The 12,853-nt window shown below is 35.9% G+C and overlaps 1 protein-coding gene across 1 annotated transcript in view; it reads right to left on the bottom strand.

The window, feature by feature from the left end:
• Positions 1-12,853, bottom strand: part of DACH2 (dachshund family transcription factor 2) — a 164,132-nt gene that overhangs the window by 57,720 nt on the left and 93,559 nt on the right. The window contains exons 5-6 of the mRNA XM_026061264.1: positions 3,217-3,352; positions 1,263-1,343 (exon numbers count right to left, since the gene is read on the bottom strand). Of these exons, the coding sequence (XP_025917049.1) occupies positions 1,263-1,343; positions 3,217-3,352 (217 nt within the window). The remainder of the gene's footprint in view (positions 1-1,262; positions 1,344-3,216; positions 3,353-12,853) is intronic.

Raw genomic sequence — 12,853 nt, 5'->3', positions numbered from 1 at the left:
GTTCTTTCCCCACAACTGGATCAGTCACAGAAGTTTGAGGAATGGAGCTGGTGATACAAAAAGGTGGTGGTCTTTTTCATTAACCTGCCCAAATAATTTTATATAACTGTGTAACTACAGGCCACATGTAGCCTCCAAATTCTTTTCTGAGTAGCTTATAAAATTGTCTATACCTATCATTTTAGTTTCCTCACAACATATATTAAATATATGCAGTGCAACCATTTATTCAGGCTTAAGATGTATGACTTTGTCTGATTTTTATAGGTAATCTAAAATCATTGCAGTCAGAATTTAGATCAGTTTGTATTTTCATTTATGATAAAATGTTCATATATGCAGTAGACTTATAAGTACACTTAGCTTACTTTGTCTCCTCTTTGGTCACTTGCTTATCTTTCTTTTTCTTTACATCTTCCCTTCCTTCTAAAACCTTAATATCTCCCTCAGTATATACCTTTGCAGTATCTCTTCTGGCATACTTACCTTTGTCTTTATTTCTTTAATTACATGCCATCACAGAATCACAGAATGGTTAAGATTGGATCTTCCCCTTTTTTAGGTACTCGTTTTGTATGGTTCTTTTCGTATGTTCTGCCAGCATAATCCTCTTGTCTATTAATATGATTTTGTTATATTCTCAAGAAAAAAATGCCTTTTTCTTCTTCCACATGTATCCACAAATGATGCCACAGGTTCTCTATCACTAAGATACCTGCCCAGAGCTTACCTTCTAACACCAATGAATCCTCTTTCTCCAGTTCCCAACAACAACTGCAAAGAGAAACATAGCAGAGGAAGCACTTCCCTGCCTACAGGACAAATGCTATAGGTCAAGCATCACTTCTCTTGCTGCCTCTCACTTGTGAGGTAATGTAACAACTTAGACATGAAAAATGGCTTATTTCCCTCACCTAAGTATCAGCATTAGAGTCGCCTGCACACACATCCACTGGAGGAAAAGAAACAATACCATGTGACTAATCAAATATTTGCTAGCAACCTCATAAATAATTGAGTCAAAAGACTGGCAAAATATTAGTCCAATATTATATAAATACAGGGAAGCAAAAATCTGCTTGTTTACACTTCCTAAGAAGAATGCAATCTAAATTCACTATTCATTATGCACTGCAATTAGGCATTTAATTCTCTTAAATTTATAATATAGTGCCAGTGGATAAGCAGAATATTAGAAAAAGGAATAAAACAGATCATAAATGTAATTAAATGTCTGAAATGAAGACAGTCTGTAATTTTACCTTTCTCCTTTTGTATTTTTTTTAGGCTGGTCCCAGTTTCTTGATCAATGAGTTCTCCTTCTCTGCTGTTGGTCAGCAYAGCTAAAAAAAAAAAAATCAGAGAGCACAGCTATATAAGACTGTCAGTAAAAAAGGACAATATTAAATAATATTATTTAAAAATAACGTTACAGGAAAATATTAAATTCTGTTTCTTTTTTGCCAGTATTTCATTATTTTGACACTTATTTGTACTATATAGGTTCTAAAGCAATCAACAATTTGGACATGGACATGGACAATTTCATTGTCCATAAGGATTCCAACGCAGCACAGAGCTAAGGAAGACATGCAGCAAAAGTAAATTTGCTCAAGTTGATTAAGCACAGAACCAAAATTACTACTGGGAAGAATGTGATTTCTTACAAAGTGTTCACATTAACTAATTAGAAAAATACTTCACAGAAATGATTTTGGGGAAAAATGTATTTAATAGAGCAAAGGATTTAAGAATTAGTAAATATATAAAGCAGCAAGTTTAATAAAGAAATACAGACAGTTAGTGAACCAAACTGATAGATGACAGCTAAAAAACAATCTTCTATACCATTGAAATTCTTTACTTAAACCTTCAAAATCAGTGAGACGTGTTAAGTTTATGATTTCAGAAAGCTTATTTTCTTTGTTCTTATTTGATTAAAACATTTCTTTCTCTGCAATTAACCAATTACAGAATTTAAAGTCATTGCAGTTAGGAGACTTGTTAAAAACTTCATGCCTATATTTTAGGGGAAGCTTTTCTTGGATATTGCAAAAATAAAACTACATATATATATACTTTTATTTATAAAGTACATATACATACTTTTATAAGAGTAAGCATTAGACCTGAACAATGACAGATGTTTGTTCAACACAAATTAAACTTATCTTTCTTTAAAAAAAATTCAGCAAGATTTCTGGAGCTCAGAGGCTTACAGTGCAGGCTACTACTATAATACAAGTTATAGCAGCTTTCAAAAGCTACAGTGAAGATAGACGTCCCTCTTTTGCTGTTGATATAGGAAGTTACAATTCTTATCCTGAGTATTTCTAGCTCTATTTTAAATATAAAAAACCTGAAGGAAATCTGCTTTCTAGTCACTGTCCTGAATATATGTCTAGGCAAACTAGCTCAGTTTATATTTACAAGTTTGTGTAGTGCCAACTGTGCTATGTAGTGCAATGGTGCTGCAGCACAGACCATAGTCAAAATTGCAAAATCCAAGCAAGTAGCTAAGCAGTTTCTGATGGGAGTGAGTCTACGCTGACTTCCATGGACCCACAGCGGCACTGCTTTTGTCGTTTAAATCTAGTTCAGCAGGGCTACAGTCACTGTGAAGACAACAGTGTTGACATACACTTCCATGAAGAACTGTTAACTGTCTTATCCCAGATCCCTCTTGGAAGTACCAAGAATAGGATCTAAACTTCCTCTAGTCCAAACCTGCATTTTAAACATAAGATTAATACAGCACAGACTGCTAAAGCTGTGGTGGAGAGACCAAACAACCAAAAAGCCTCCAGCCTCAAGACAACGAGGGAATACACGGGCAAGAGGAGGCTTTTGGAATGGAATAGCCATCATATAATCTGTGAGTTTTCTGAGGTACATACAATGAAAAACATATCTTGGTACTCTTCCATTCCAGTTGCCTTCAGAAGCACTTTCTTACTCTAGCATAGAGAGTCCTGCTGCAAAAAGGGCCTTATTTTCTGTGCACRAGTAGGTGCAGATACAGAACGAATTGCAGAGGCTGGGCTCTGCATAGTGACGAACTTTCTGTTTTTTAAAAAATAAGTGCTTCCCTGAGTTTTAAAACTATGTCTCCTAACTTTCCCACAGAGAAACATTTGCTTCAACAAACTACTGAAATTATTCAGGTCAATAATTTTTAAGGGGTATGAGGCTGCCATGTAGCGACAAAGGACTAACCAATTCTGTCTGGTGTGTTGTCCAGCTGGGAAGGAGAGCTAGACACACTACTGCTCTGGTGTGAAGACGCATGGCTCCCAGGTCTCTGACTGTCTTCTAGAGAGGGAGCTGGAGAAGGACTGTCTTGAATCCTTTCCTTAAAACAGAAACAAAACAAGGTCTGTGCAATTTGATTAATGAGCTTCACAATGAAAAAACAAAGGTGGCTGAAATAGCAATAACAAATATTCTTTGCAAGATAAATAATGAATAGAATTCATATTAAAAGAGCTGGTATAATCTTCTACACGCAATGTATCTGGGCACAGTTTTTCATCCATAGTGTCACAACCTACTACTTACCACCTTTTTTTCTCTTGTACCTTCTTATCTTTTAACTTTTTCACACATAGGATATAAAAAATGCTCTTTCATCTCCAGCACACTAGTTTTAATCTACAGATATTAAAACCGAGATGAGCCGCATTTCAAATAAACAATTCAGATTTGGACTAAATCAGCACTAAATGCAAAGTCAGGTTTGAAAACTCACATGAAATTACATTTGTACCTGAGTAAGTTATATCAAYGTCTAATCAAGATAGTGCACAGTCAAGTTTTAAAAGCCACACATGGATATTGTTTGCACGTGTTATGCACGCGTGCATAGCTCAATTATTTGTTCACCAGTCATCTTACATCTTACATCTACTTCTAACCTGATATACATGTGAGGGAAGTAACAACTTGTCTAGCTAAGGTTCAACACAGATATAGGAATCAATCTTTCAATGAGAAAGCAACAAAACTTCTATCATCCAGCAGCTCATGGACTTCTACGGTATTAAGACCATAACCCAGATTTTGTTTTTTAGGTTTTTAAAGTTGCCAGACTTCTGCTTTGGATTTATAAAGAAAGATCACAGATGCAAAAAATCAGTATTCCTGCAGGAACTACCTCATGTGAAATGAGCTTACAGCAAGATTTATGTGTTATGGCATTATTTAAGGTGTTTTAATACGACTCACAAGAATTAGATCACTATGAAACCTGATAGGCTGCAAGAACAACCACGGTTGACCTTCCTGATGTAAATGTGGCCCCACATGGTCAAGAGGTGCTCAAGTAATAGCCCCTCAAAATTATGTGCTTTTAATTCTCAATGTGTCCTTTAAATCTGTATGTAAAAGGAGACTCTCTCAAAAGTAGAGAGAGAAAACAAGAATGACTGAATTCTATGTCTTCTAATCCTAAGAGTTTTGAAAAGGCCCATGGCAGTGTAAGGCAACTGCACTTTTGCATGAAAAGCACTTCTGGTAACAAAAATAAGAAAGTGCTTGCAAATCCTTACGTGCACATTTGCACACAAAACTTTGATATTAACTATAATTAATAGCTGGAATTGACAGATTTCCAGAAACTTCATCTTTGGAGTTGCCCTYGTCCCTGGCAACCAATTGTTCTCTATGGAAACGGAGAACTGAAATATTAGCTTCCTTTTTTAAGAAGGGAGATCCTCCTGCCCCCACCTCATTAAAATCACAATTACAGTGTAATCTGGGGAGCTTGTCTCAAAGGAACTTTGCAATTTTTCTGCTTTTCTAACCTATTCTCAAGGATTTTGCATTAAGAGATTGCAGTTTGGTTACTTGATGGCAATTCACCATGTGCTTTTAAAAATAAGCTGAATAGCATCAGAACTTTTTACACAGATTTTGCTAGAAAATATTCYAAATCAATAATACAGCTTTAGCAACAGAATAGTAGTTTCTAATAGTTTTTCCATTACATATAGCTACCATAATCACTTCTGCTCGTAACCTATTGAGGCAATTCATTAATAGCAGTGGTAGTAAGACTGACATTTTTAAGAATATTCTGTTACCCATTAAAACCATCTCTCTGAAACACCCTAATCTTCATATTTACAGAGACATTTGAGAATGCTGCAAAGGGAATGTGAGAATAGATCCTCCTCATAGTAAGGGGCGGCATTTGTCTATTCCAATCACATCAGCTGAAAATGTAGCATTGAATGTGTTTTTAATAGGATAGTTATTGTACATTAAATAACAACTGAGTCTCAAAATCATGTAACAGATGTGTATCTATTACATAGCTGTTAATCCTCAATGGATCTGTTTTCACTAATTATCTGTTATTTAATGAACATACAATAACTAATAAATCTTAAAGAGAGACTTTTAATTGCAGTATTTTTGAACGCTAATTAAAAATGTTTATTAAGTTTTAACAGATATGAATCTATTACGTCGAGTCACATAATCTTAAGGTTTTGAAAACTGAATTGTTTTAACATACAATTTCTCATTATTCCAAATTCTGTGGGGGAAAAAAAGTCAAAATCACTGATCTTAAAGTCTCCATTGTTTTCTTCTTGGTCTCAGAAAGACTGGTTTTACAGATTGCCGAGAGGAGTGGAAGGTAACAGAGAGTCCTGACTCACTCTGTACAAGCTCTGTTAACAAGTCACATTTAATATTTTCCCAAATATATGATGAATCCTATATATGGAACCCTGAGCTTACAAATACTTTGTCTTTTACCTTTGTTTAAATAAGTTTCCAGATAGGTTACAGCTAACAGACTACAACTCTGACTGTAATTTTATTTTCCTGGATTTAAGTTTTAACAGTCCTCTTCAGCACTACTTCCTCTCTTTTTTACCAAGAGGAGTACTTTATTTAAAATAAAGTTTAATTTTGAAATGGTTAAATTTACAGAAGAGTATATAGTTTAAGGATATATCATTGTCTATGGCAACCATGGAAATGAATAGCCAAGGAGAAGACATGCCAACTGTTCTACAAAAAAAACCTATGAACAAAAATGACTACGAATTAACACTTAGATATCACACAAACAGCCATATATGTCATCTTAAATGGGAATTATTTGAGTAATTCAAAAGTTGATGATTTGGAAAAGCAAAGTATTCCAGCTCCTTCTGGTAACTGCATTTTCCCATTGTCTCTTGTTATAAAGTAATCTCTGCTTCAAGTAATTTGCCTTCAAACCCAGGGTCTTAGTTTGAAATGTTCAGGCAGAAATAAATGTGTCAAATAATAATGTCATTCTTAATCACACAGTGAATCACTTTCTAAGAGAATTAGTTGATTATGTCATCTAACGTCTCAGCGGTTACAAAAATTTACATATACAGGAAAGATACAGTTTTCATTATATGCAACAAAGGAGCTGAAATTTTCTCTATATCTTACGTACTACAAATGACGATAGAGTATCATCATGTGAGACTGCATATTGATTGAGAAATTGTCTATTTCTAAGTGTTTATATGGAAATATAATGCTGAATTTCCCCTACTATAATAGATAACACTATGAGCAGACTCTTTTTTTGCAAGTAAACAGATCCATTTTTCAGTCCTGTAATCAGTATGCATCTATTTAGCTACTTAACAGCAATGTGCTCTGGTTCATTAGGTAGCTACTGTTGTGTCTCAGCCTAGTTAAAATTTCACAGCAAGTTAATCTATTTTATTACAAATGAGAACACAAGTGATAATGTCCTCACCGTTTTCCAAACACAGGGTTAACAGTATTTGTAACAAATCAATGAGGGCATTTAAATAGGAAAATTGCAAATATAAAACCTTAACATTTTTTACACATTGATGACTTCATTTTATTTGTCATTTATGAATTCTACAACCCTGTTACTTTTCATATATAATTTTTTTTCTTTTGAAAATAGCTTAGCTCCCACCGACATATTGCAGTTCAGGCTGGTTCTACAGTAGGTACACTTACCTAGAGATGTATTTCTAAATAAAGCTGTATTTTCTCAATTTGAATTTCTTCATATTTCATAAATTTGCAAGATTCATAATCCAGGTTATAATGCAATGAATTTTATATATATAATTTACAGATTGTGAGAATTTTATGAAAAATGAAAACATTTCTCAAGATCTCACCTATTTATCTAACTACAGTACCTACTTTATCTTATCTTTTCTCTTCCCTTTACAGAGCTGTACCATAAATTCTCAAAAAAGACTTTTGTAGTATTTAATCCCTTTGAAGGGCAATATATTTCTGTCTTACTAAAGAACAGTGTCTTGCTTTGGCTCAGAAAATGTAGCTACAAAGCTTGACATTRTTAATTTTAGTCGTGATTTAAGTAAATGGCACTGAAGTCATCAACTCATCTAATTTCTAGATACATCCTTGATTTCACCTCACTATCCCTTTTCTATCCCCCGTGAGGTAGTATTCCACACAAATAATATGAAACAGTACATAACAGTTGCATCCACAATAGTTTTATTAGAAATATATATGAACAGCTTACCTATTTTTGACATAATCATCTTGACCTTAATTCCTTTTCTCTGATTTTTTATAGTATTGATCTTCATTTTGTGTCAAGAGTATAGAGAAATGATGTTGCTGGATTTTCCTTTATTTGTTTTTATTCTTAGTTCTAATGTAGCTGTAATTACTCTCCCAAATGTTAATCTATTAATGAGTTCCTAGAGGATTTAATGGCATTTCACTGCTGACAAGCAGGTTTTGAAAGTTTGTCTGAGTCCTGGATATTTTATTCAGACATTTATCTTGATATTTCATATTTAATTGAGGTGCTTCTTCTGTACTCTACAGGGCTCTACAGTGGCAAGAAAGCTTGGAATTGAACAGACCTTGCTAATGAAACTGTGAGGAAGGAAAAACGGGGATTCTTTCTTCTTTAGGTCCAGATCAGAGTTTTCAACTATTACGAAAAAAAATCAGAGCTGATGACATTACTGGAAAAACATGGAGTTCACAGACTCTAGTAGCATAAATTTTCTGACACTAATTTGCTCACTACTTCCCCACTGGAACATGTATCTTGTCACACTTCCATCTCCCAGTGCTTGCCAAAGCACCATTCAAATTTCCCAAATGGACTACACTGTTAAGTTGAACATCCAAGACCCCTAAAAAATCTGGAAACCACATAGAGCTTCCTTTCTCAGGAGGGGTCTACGCTGTGCAGCCAAGAGCAGAGTCAGCCTCTAGACTTGCTGCAGGACTCCTCACCTCCTCTGCAAAACTACCACAACTTTGTGGCTGTGAAGAGCTACCACTGCTTCTGCCTGCCTGGCTGAATTCCACCCTCAGTGAATATGAGAGAATAATAAGAAATGTTAATGCTATTTTAGTTACCAAAGAATAGAATTGCTAACATTTTTCTTTATKTAATACTAAGACACATATTTCTTTCCAATTGACCTTAGTTGATAATACCACTATTTTAGTTTTAAGAACAAATACCCTTTTAATAGTATTCTAAAGTTTACAGTCCTTTTACGAATGCATTATTGCTGAATGCAATAAATAATTTGCCTTTAGGCTTCTCAGAGAAAAAGAACAATCCTAACACAGTAAGCAGAAGCTGTGCTAAATCTCAGGTGATGCTGGACAGTGTACCACGAGAAATATGGTGGTAGAGGATAGTTTACTATTTCTAAGCAAGTGAACAGTGGCCAGGTTTATATCTTGAGTTATCTCAGTCTGCAAATGGGCACATGCAAAGAGGATGGAAGACTTGCTGGTCTTCTGAACTAGTTATATCTCCAATTGCTGTAAGAATTGGAGATAAACAAGAGAAACAGCTGGTGTAAAAACTAAGATAGGATCTGTATGTCTAAAAGCCAGCTGGATCCTATTCATCTTTTGCAATGTATTGGGGATTCATTCACTTAAAATATATATTTTTCCATTTGAAATGCAATTTTTTTCATTGTGTACATATAGTCATTTCAGCTGTAGACAACTGGCATTTATTTTCCCACCAAATTTAAGAAATCATAAAAACTCTTCTATGTTTACTAATTTTTAATACCAGATGTTCACTTGCTAATTCCATTACCTTGTGACTACTTCCTATCAATTCATTAATTGCCAGCTGCTCAGCCAAACAGAAAACCGCAGCTAATCAGATGGTATTGGTAAACAGCCAAACAAGAGCCTCCTTCTTCACCACTTCTTAAATTAGCAATAACTGGGAAAACTATACGAACCTTCATTGGCATATTAAATTAAGATTTTACCTTTACATTTTATTTTGAATGTGGAAGTATAAAATTAGGCTCTTAAAGTGGAACTTTATACCTGTACCCATTCAATAAAGTGTTTCATCTCGTGCTGCTACTGAATGCACTCCCAGGACTAATGATGATAATGCTGTATGTAATCTATGTTATAGCTATATTAGTTATTAAGTACAAATGCAAATGACTAAGCCAATACTAAAAAGATCTGAGCCAGAACTAAAAGCTAGTATGTGTTTGGCCTAACAATATCCTCTTGCCAGTTTTGCAGGGGGGGGGAAAAAAAGAGATGTACTCACATCTTACTGTATTTTTTCTACTTTCAAGTTTAAACTAAGTATTCACTGCTTATTCTTTAAACTAGCAACTAGTAGTTCTCAGTGATAATAAGCACGCTTGTCATCACAGGGCGAGGGAAATGCCTCCCTTAACGGGAAAGGAGATAAAAGAGTATCTAATCCAACTCGTAGGGACTTGAGTATCTCCAAACAAAGTAGTTCCTCTGTATCAGTGAATAGAAAGATACAGAACTGCACAATTACTCCTTCTTCGCTACAGACACAGCCACAAAAATTAGCCTTCTAAGAAGCAAACTTAAACTACTTTGTCTCAAATATCATCCCTCTAATGCATTCTAGTACTCATTTCACCAACAAGCTGTCAACAATGAATACATGCTATAAAATGGGAGAGCCTATACAGGAGAAGAATGTCATAATTTTTAAAAAAGTTTTATTTTTAAAATCTTATAATGTTCTGAAAACAATTCAGAAAGAATTGAATGGATATAGTGATATAAAATTAAATACATTATAAATTCTGTAACTAGAAATGTTTTCATACTGAGAAGAATTGTTTCAGAGTATTCTGAGATGGCTACATTTTTCTGGCTGTCAGGTAAATATTATGAATGTGAGTTGTACAGCACACTGAAAATAGCACCTCTCAGCAATAATTACACAGCCCATCTGTATTCTCCTTAGGGAATTTAAAATCATGTCATATACATCCTTTACAAATGCCTTAACAATCCCACAAAATCAGAAGAACAGAACACAAAGCAAAGGAGATTCAAAAATCCCTACGTCTAGATCATACAACAGAAATAATGTTTTGTTCTGTTTATTAGTAGACCAAAAAATTTCACAAGGAAATTGCTTGGAGTTGAGGCAAAATAAAAAAAATCAATTTCCCTACCAAAATAAAACATTTCATTTCACTTAAAGTTTCCACTTTTGAGGCTTGAGTGAAATTTAGAATTTAGAATAGAATTTTAACTCATACTCCAGGCTCCATATTCTTTTGTTACCTGAGCCAGAAGGGAGCAGATTAAGGCCTCTGGTATAGATTCAGTTCCCTCCAACAGGTCATTCAAGCCCATCCTAATCATAGTCTGTCCCACCAACCTATTTCAAAGGACATTGGAGGACGTGGCCTTTCAGTGAATACGCAAAGACCCACACAGACACAACCACAGAACCTTGGCTCTCGCCAGCCCACATTGTGCTGTCACAACCCCCACTGAACTCCAAATATCGGAATGCTTATGCATTTCTTCTTTTTCAGGCCTGAACCTGAGCCTGAACCCTAGCAAGACACAATGGAAGTCAAGTGCAGGCCAGCAGGTACCCAAGCAGTGAGTGTCACTTTGGAGATGAGCCATACCAGGCCTTGGCTCTTCAGTCCCCATGCTTTTTCCTACACCAGCTTCCTTCCCTCATTTGCTCCCGACAGCTCGCTAGAATATCTGCTCTGGACACACATCGCAGYTCCCCTAGGAACAGCTCCAGAGACTTGACTCTTGCCAGCCTTCATGACATTTTCACAACCCTATTTGACATCACTCTGGGAATACACTTTGGATTTCTCCTTTTCCGAGGTCTAGCCCAGCCCTAGCCCTAGCAGGAAGAGGCAAGAACATGCCAGTATGTCTCCAAGCAATGACTAATTATTCAGAGACAAGTCAAATCCACCATGGGTTTCCWTTTCAGTCCCTGAGAAATGCCGGCCCCTGACGCTCTTCCTCCCTCAGGCTCTCCCATGCCAGTCTCCTGCTCTCACTCTCCCCACAGCTACTCCAAGCTCCTGGGGCTCGGACCGGCGTCACACTCCCTTCTAAGGACAGCCTCAGAGACCGGGCTCTTGTCAGCCCTCATCATACTTTCACAACCCCCATTCGACCACTCCAGGAAGACCTCCTGCACTTCTCCTTTCCAAGGCTTTAATCTCTCCCCTCCTTGCCATATGTTACCTAATGGCTGTAATGTTAAGAGTAGAGAAGATGAAAGCTGTAAAATAGGTAATTTAAAGGTGTTCCTGGTTAGCCTCCTTCCCCAGTCTGTTTTGCTGAATGCATCTCTGTTTAGCATCTTTTTTTCTCTTTTCTTTTGGCTGAAATTCTGTAAGCTAATATGTCCTTTAGTCATATAAGCCCCCTCTGGCTTAATCTGTACAAACTGAGATTTTAGGCATACATTTTGATGAAACTACCTTAGTACTCCTGATGTCTTTATCATATATAGTTTGAGGGCATCCCCAGTGGCCCAGTTATAGGCCTCCTTCCACTATGGATAGTGAATTGTTATATAAGCCATGATCCCATAACAAGGTTCAAAAGTGCTGTCAATGAACAGAAGAGCTATTCTCATTTTTGCTGTGACACTCTGTATATTTGCCGTGCATGTATATACGCTGTGAAGTCTCAACTCCTTTGGAACTAATTTAATTTAAATGATCTGTAAGATTTAGGCATGTTTTCAGCATTCTATTCAATTTGTGTTCTCAGCATAAATCATAACAGCTCCTTTATGATAAACTGTATGCTGTCAGTGCATATTAAAAATCACATGCATTTGTTTATTATAGGTCCACTGTAAAATAAAAATCTTAACATTACGTAATAACTACTCTCTGGAGTTGAGCTATTCTATAAACTTCAGTGAAAAGTGTTTTCTCTTCTGTATAAAGGGCCTATCCAAACTTGGCTTCTAAAGTGAAAATAATGTCATTAAGTAGATTTTTTGAGTTGCAGGAGCACTTAAACAATACTGAATGACAGTAAACTGTTACATTTATTCACTACTTTTCAACTCAAGTGCTACTTCAGCTAAGTTCCACCCCAGACTAGTCCTCAATACTAGGCTGGCAAAGCATTTATACACCTAGGCCATTAACTAGAGTAGAGAATTGATCCAGGAGAAGAATAGCTCTGGAAAAAAAGAAGAGGAAATTAGACACAAGAGGGAGAGGAGAGAGGGTGCTTCAGTCATCACCGATGTCAATTTTTTTTGTCATACTACACCCTCAGTTACACAGATTCTTCAGAACCATTTGAGCCAAGTTTCATACGGCGCAAGCTTTTCTAGATGAGAGTAAATCCCTGAAAAGATGGATTTATAACAGGGACACTGTCACAGCCCTAGCTACAGCACTGCTACTGGGTGCTGCTATAATCACATTAGATTATATTATGGATGGCTAACAAGGTTTTGTGAGCCTGACCATTGTGACTGCCTAATTTATAGCGTTCTTGTCAAGAAGGAATCAAATTTCATAGTTATGACATTTCTTTCTGG

This window comes from Apteryx rowi, unplaced genomic scaffold, assembly GCF_003343035.1.
Source record: "Apteryx rowi isolate R43461 unplaced genomic scaffold, aptRow1 scaffold_179, whole genome shotgun sequence".
Classification (NCBI taxonomy): Eukaryota; Metazoa; Chordata; class Aves; order Apterygiformes; family Apterygidae; genus Apteryx; species Apteryx rowi.
The sequence above is the reverse complement of the archived record's forward strand: the minus strand, read 5'-3'. Positions and strand labels throughout refer to the sequence as shown.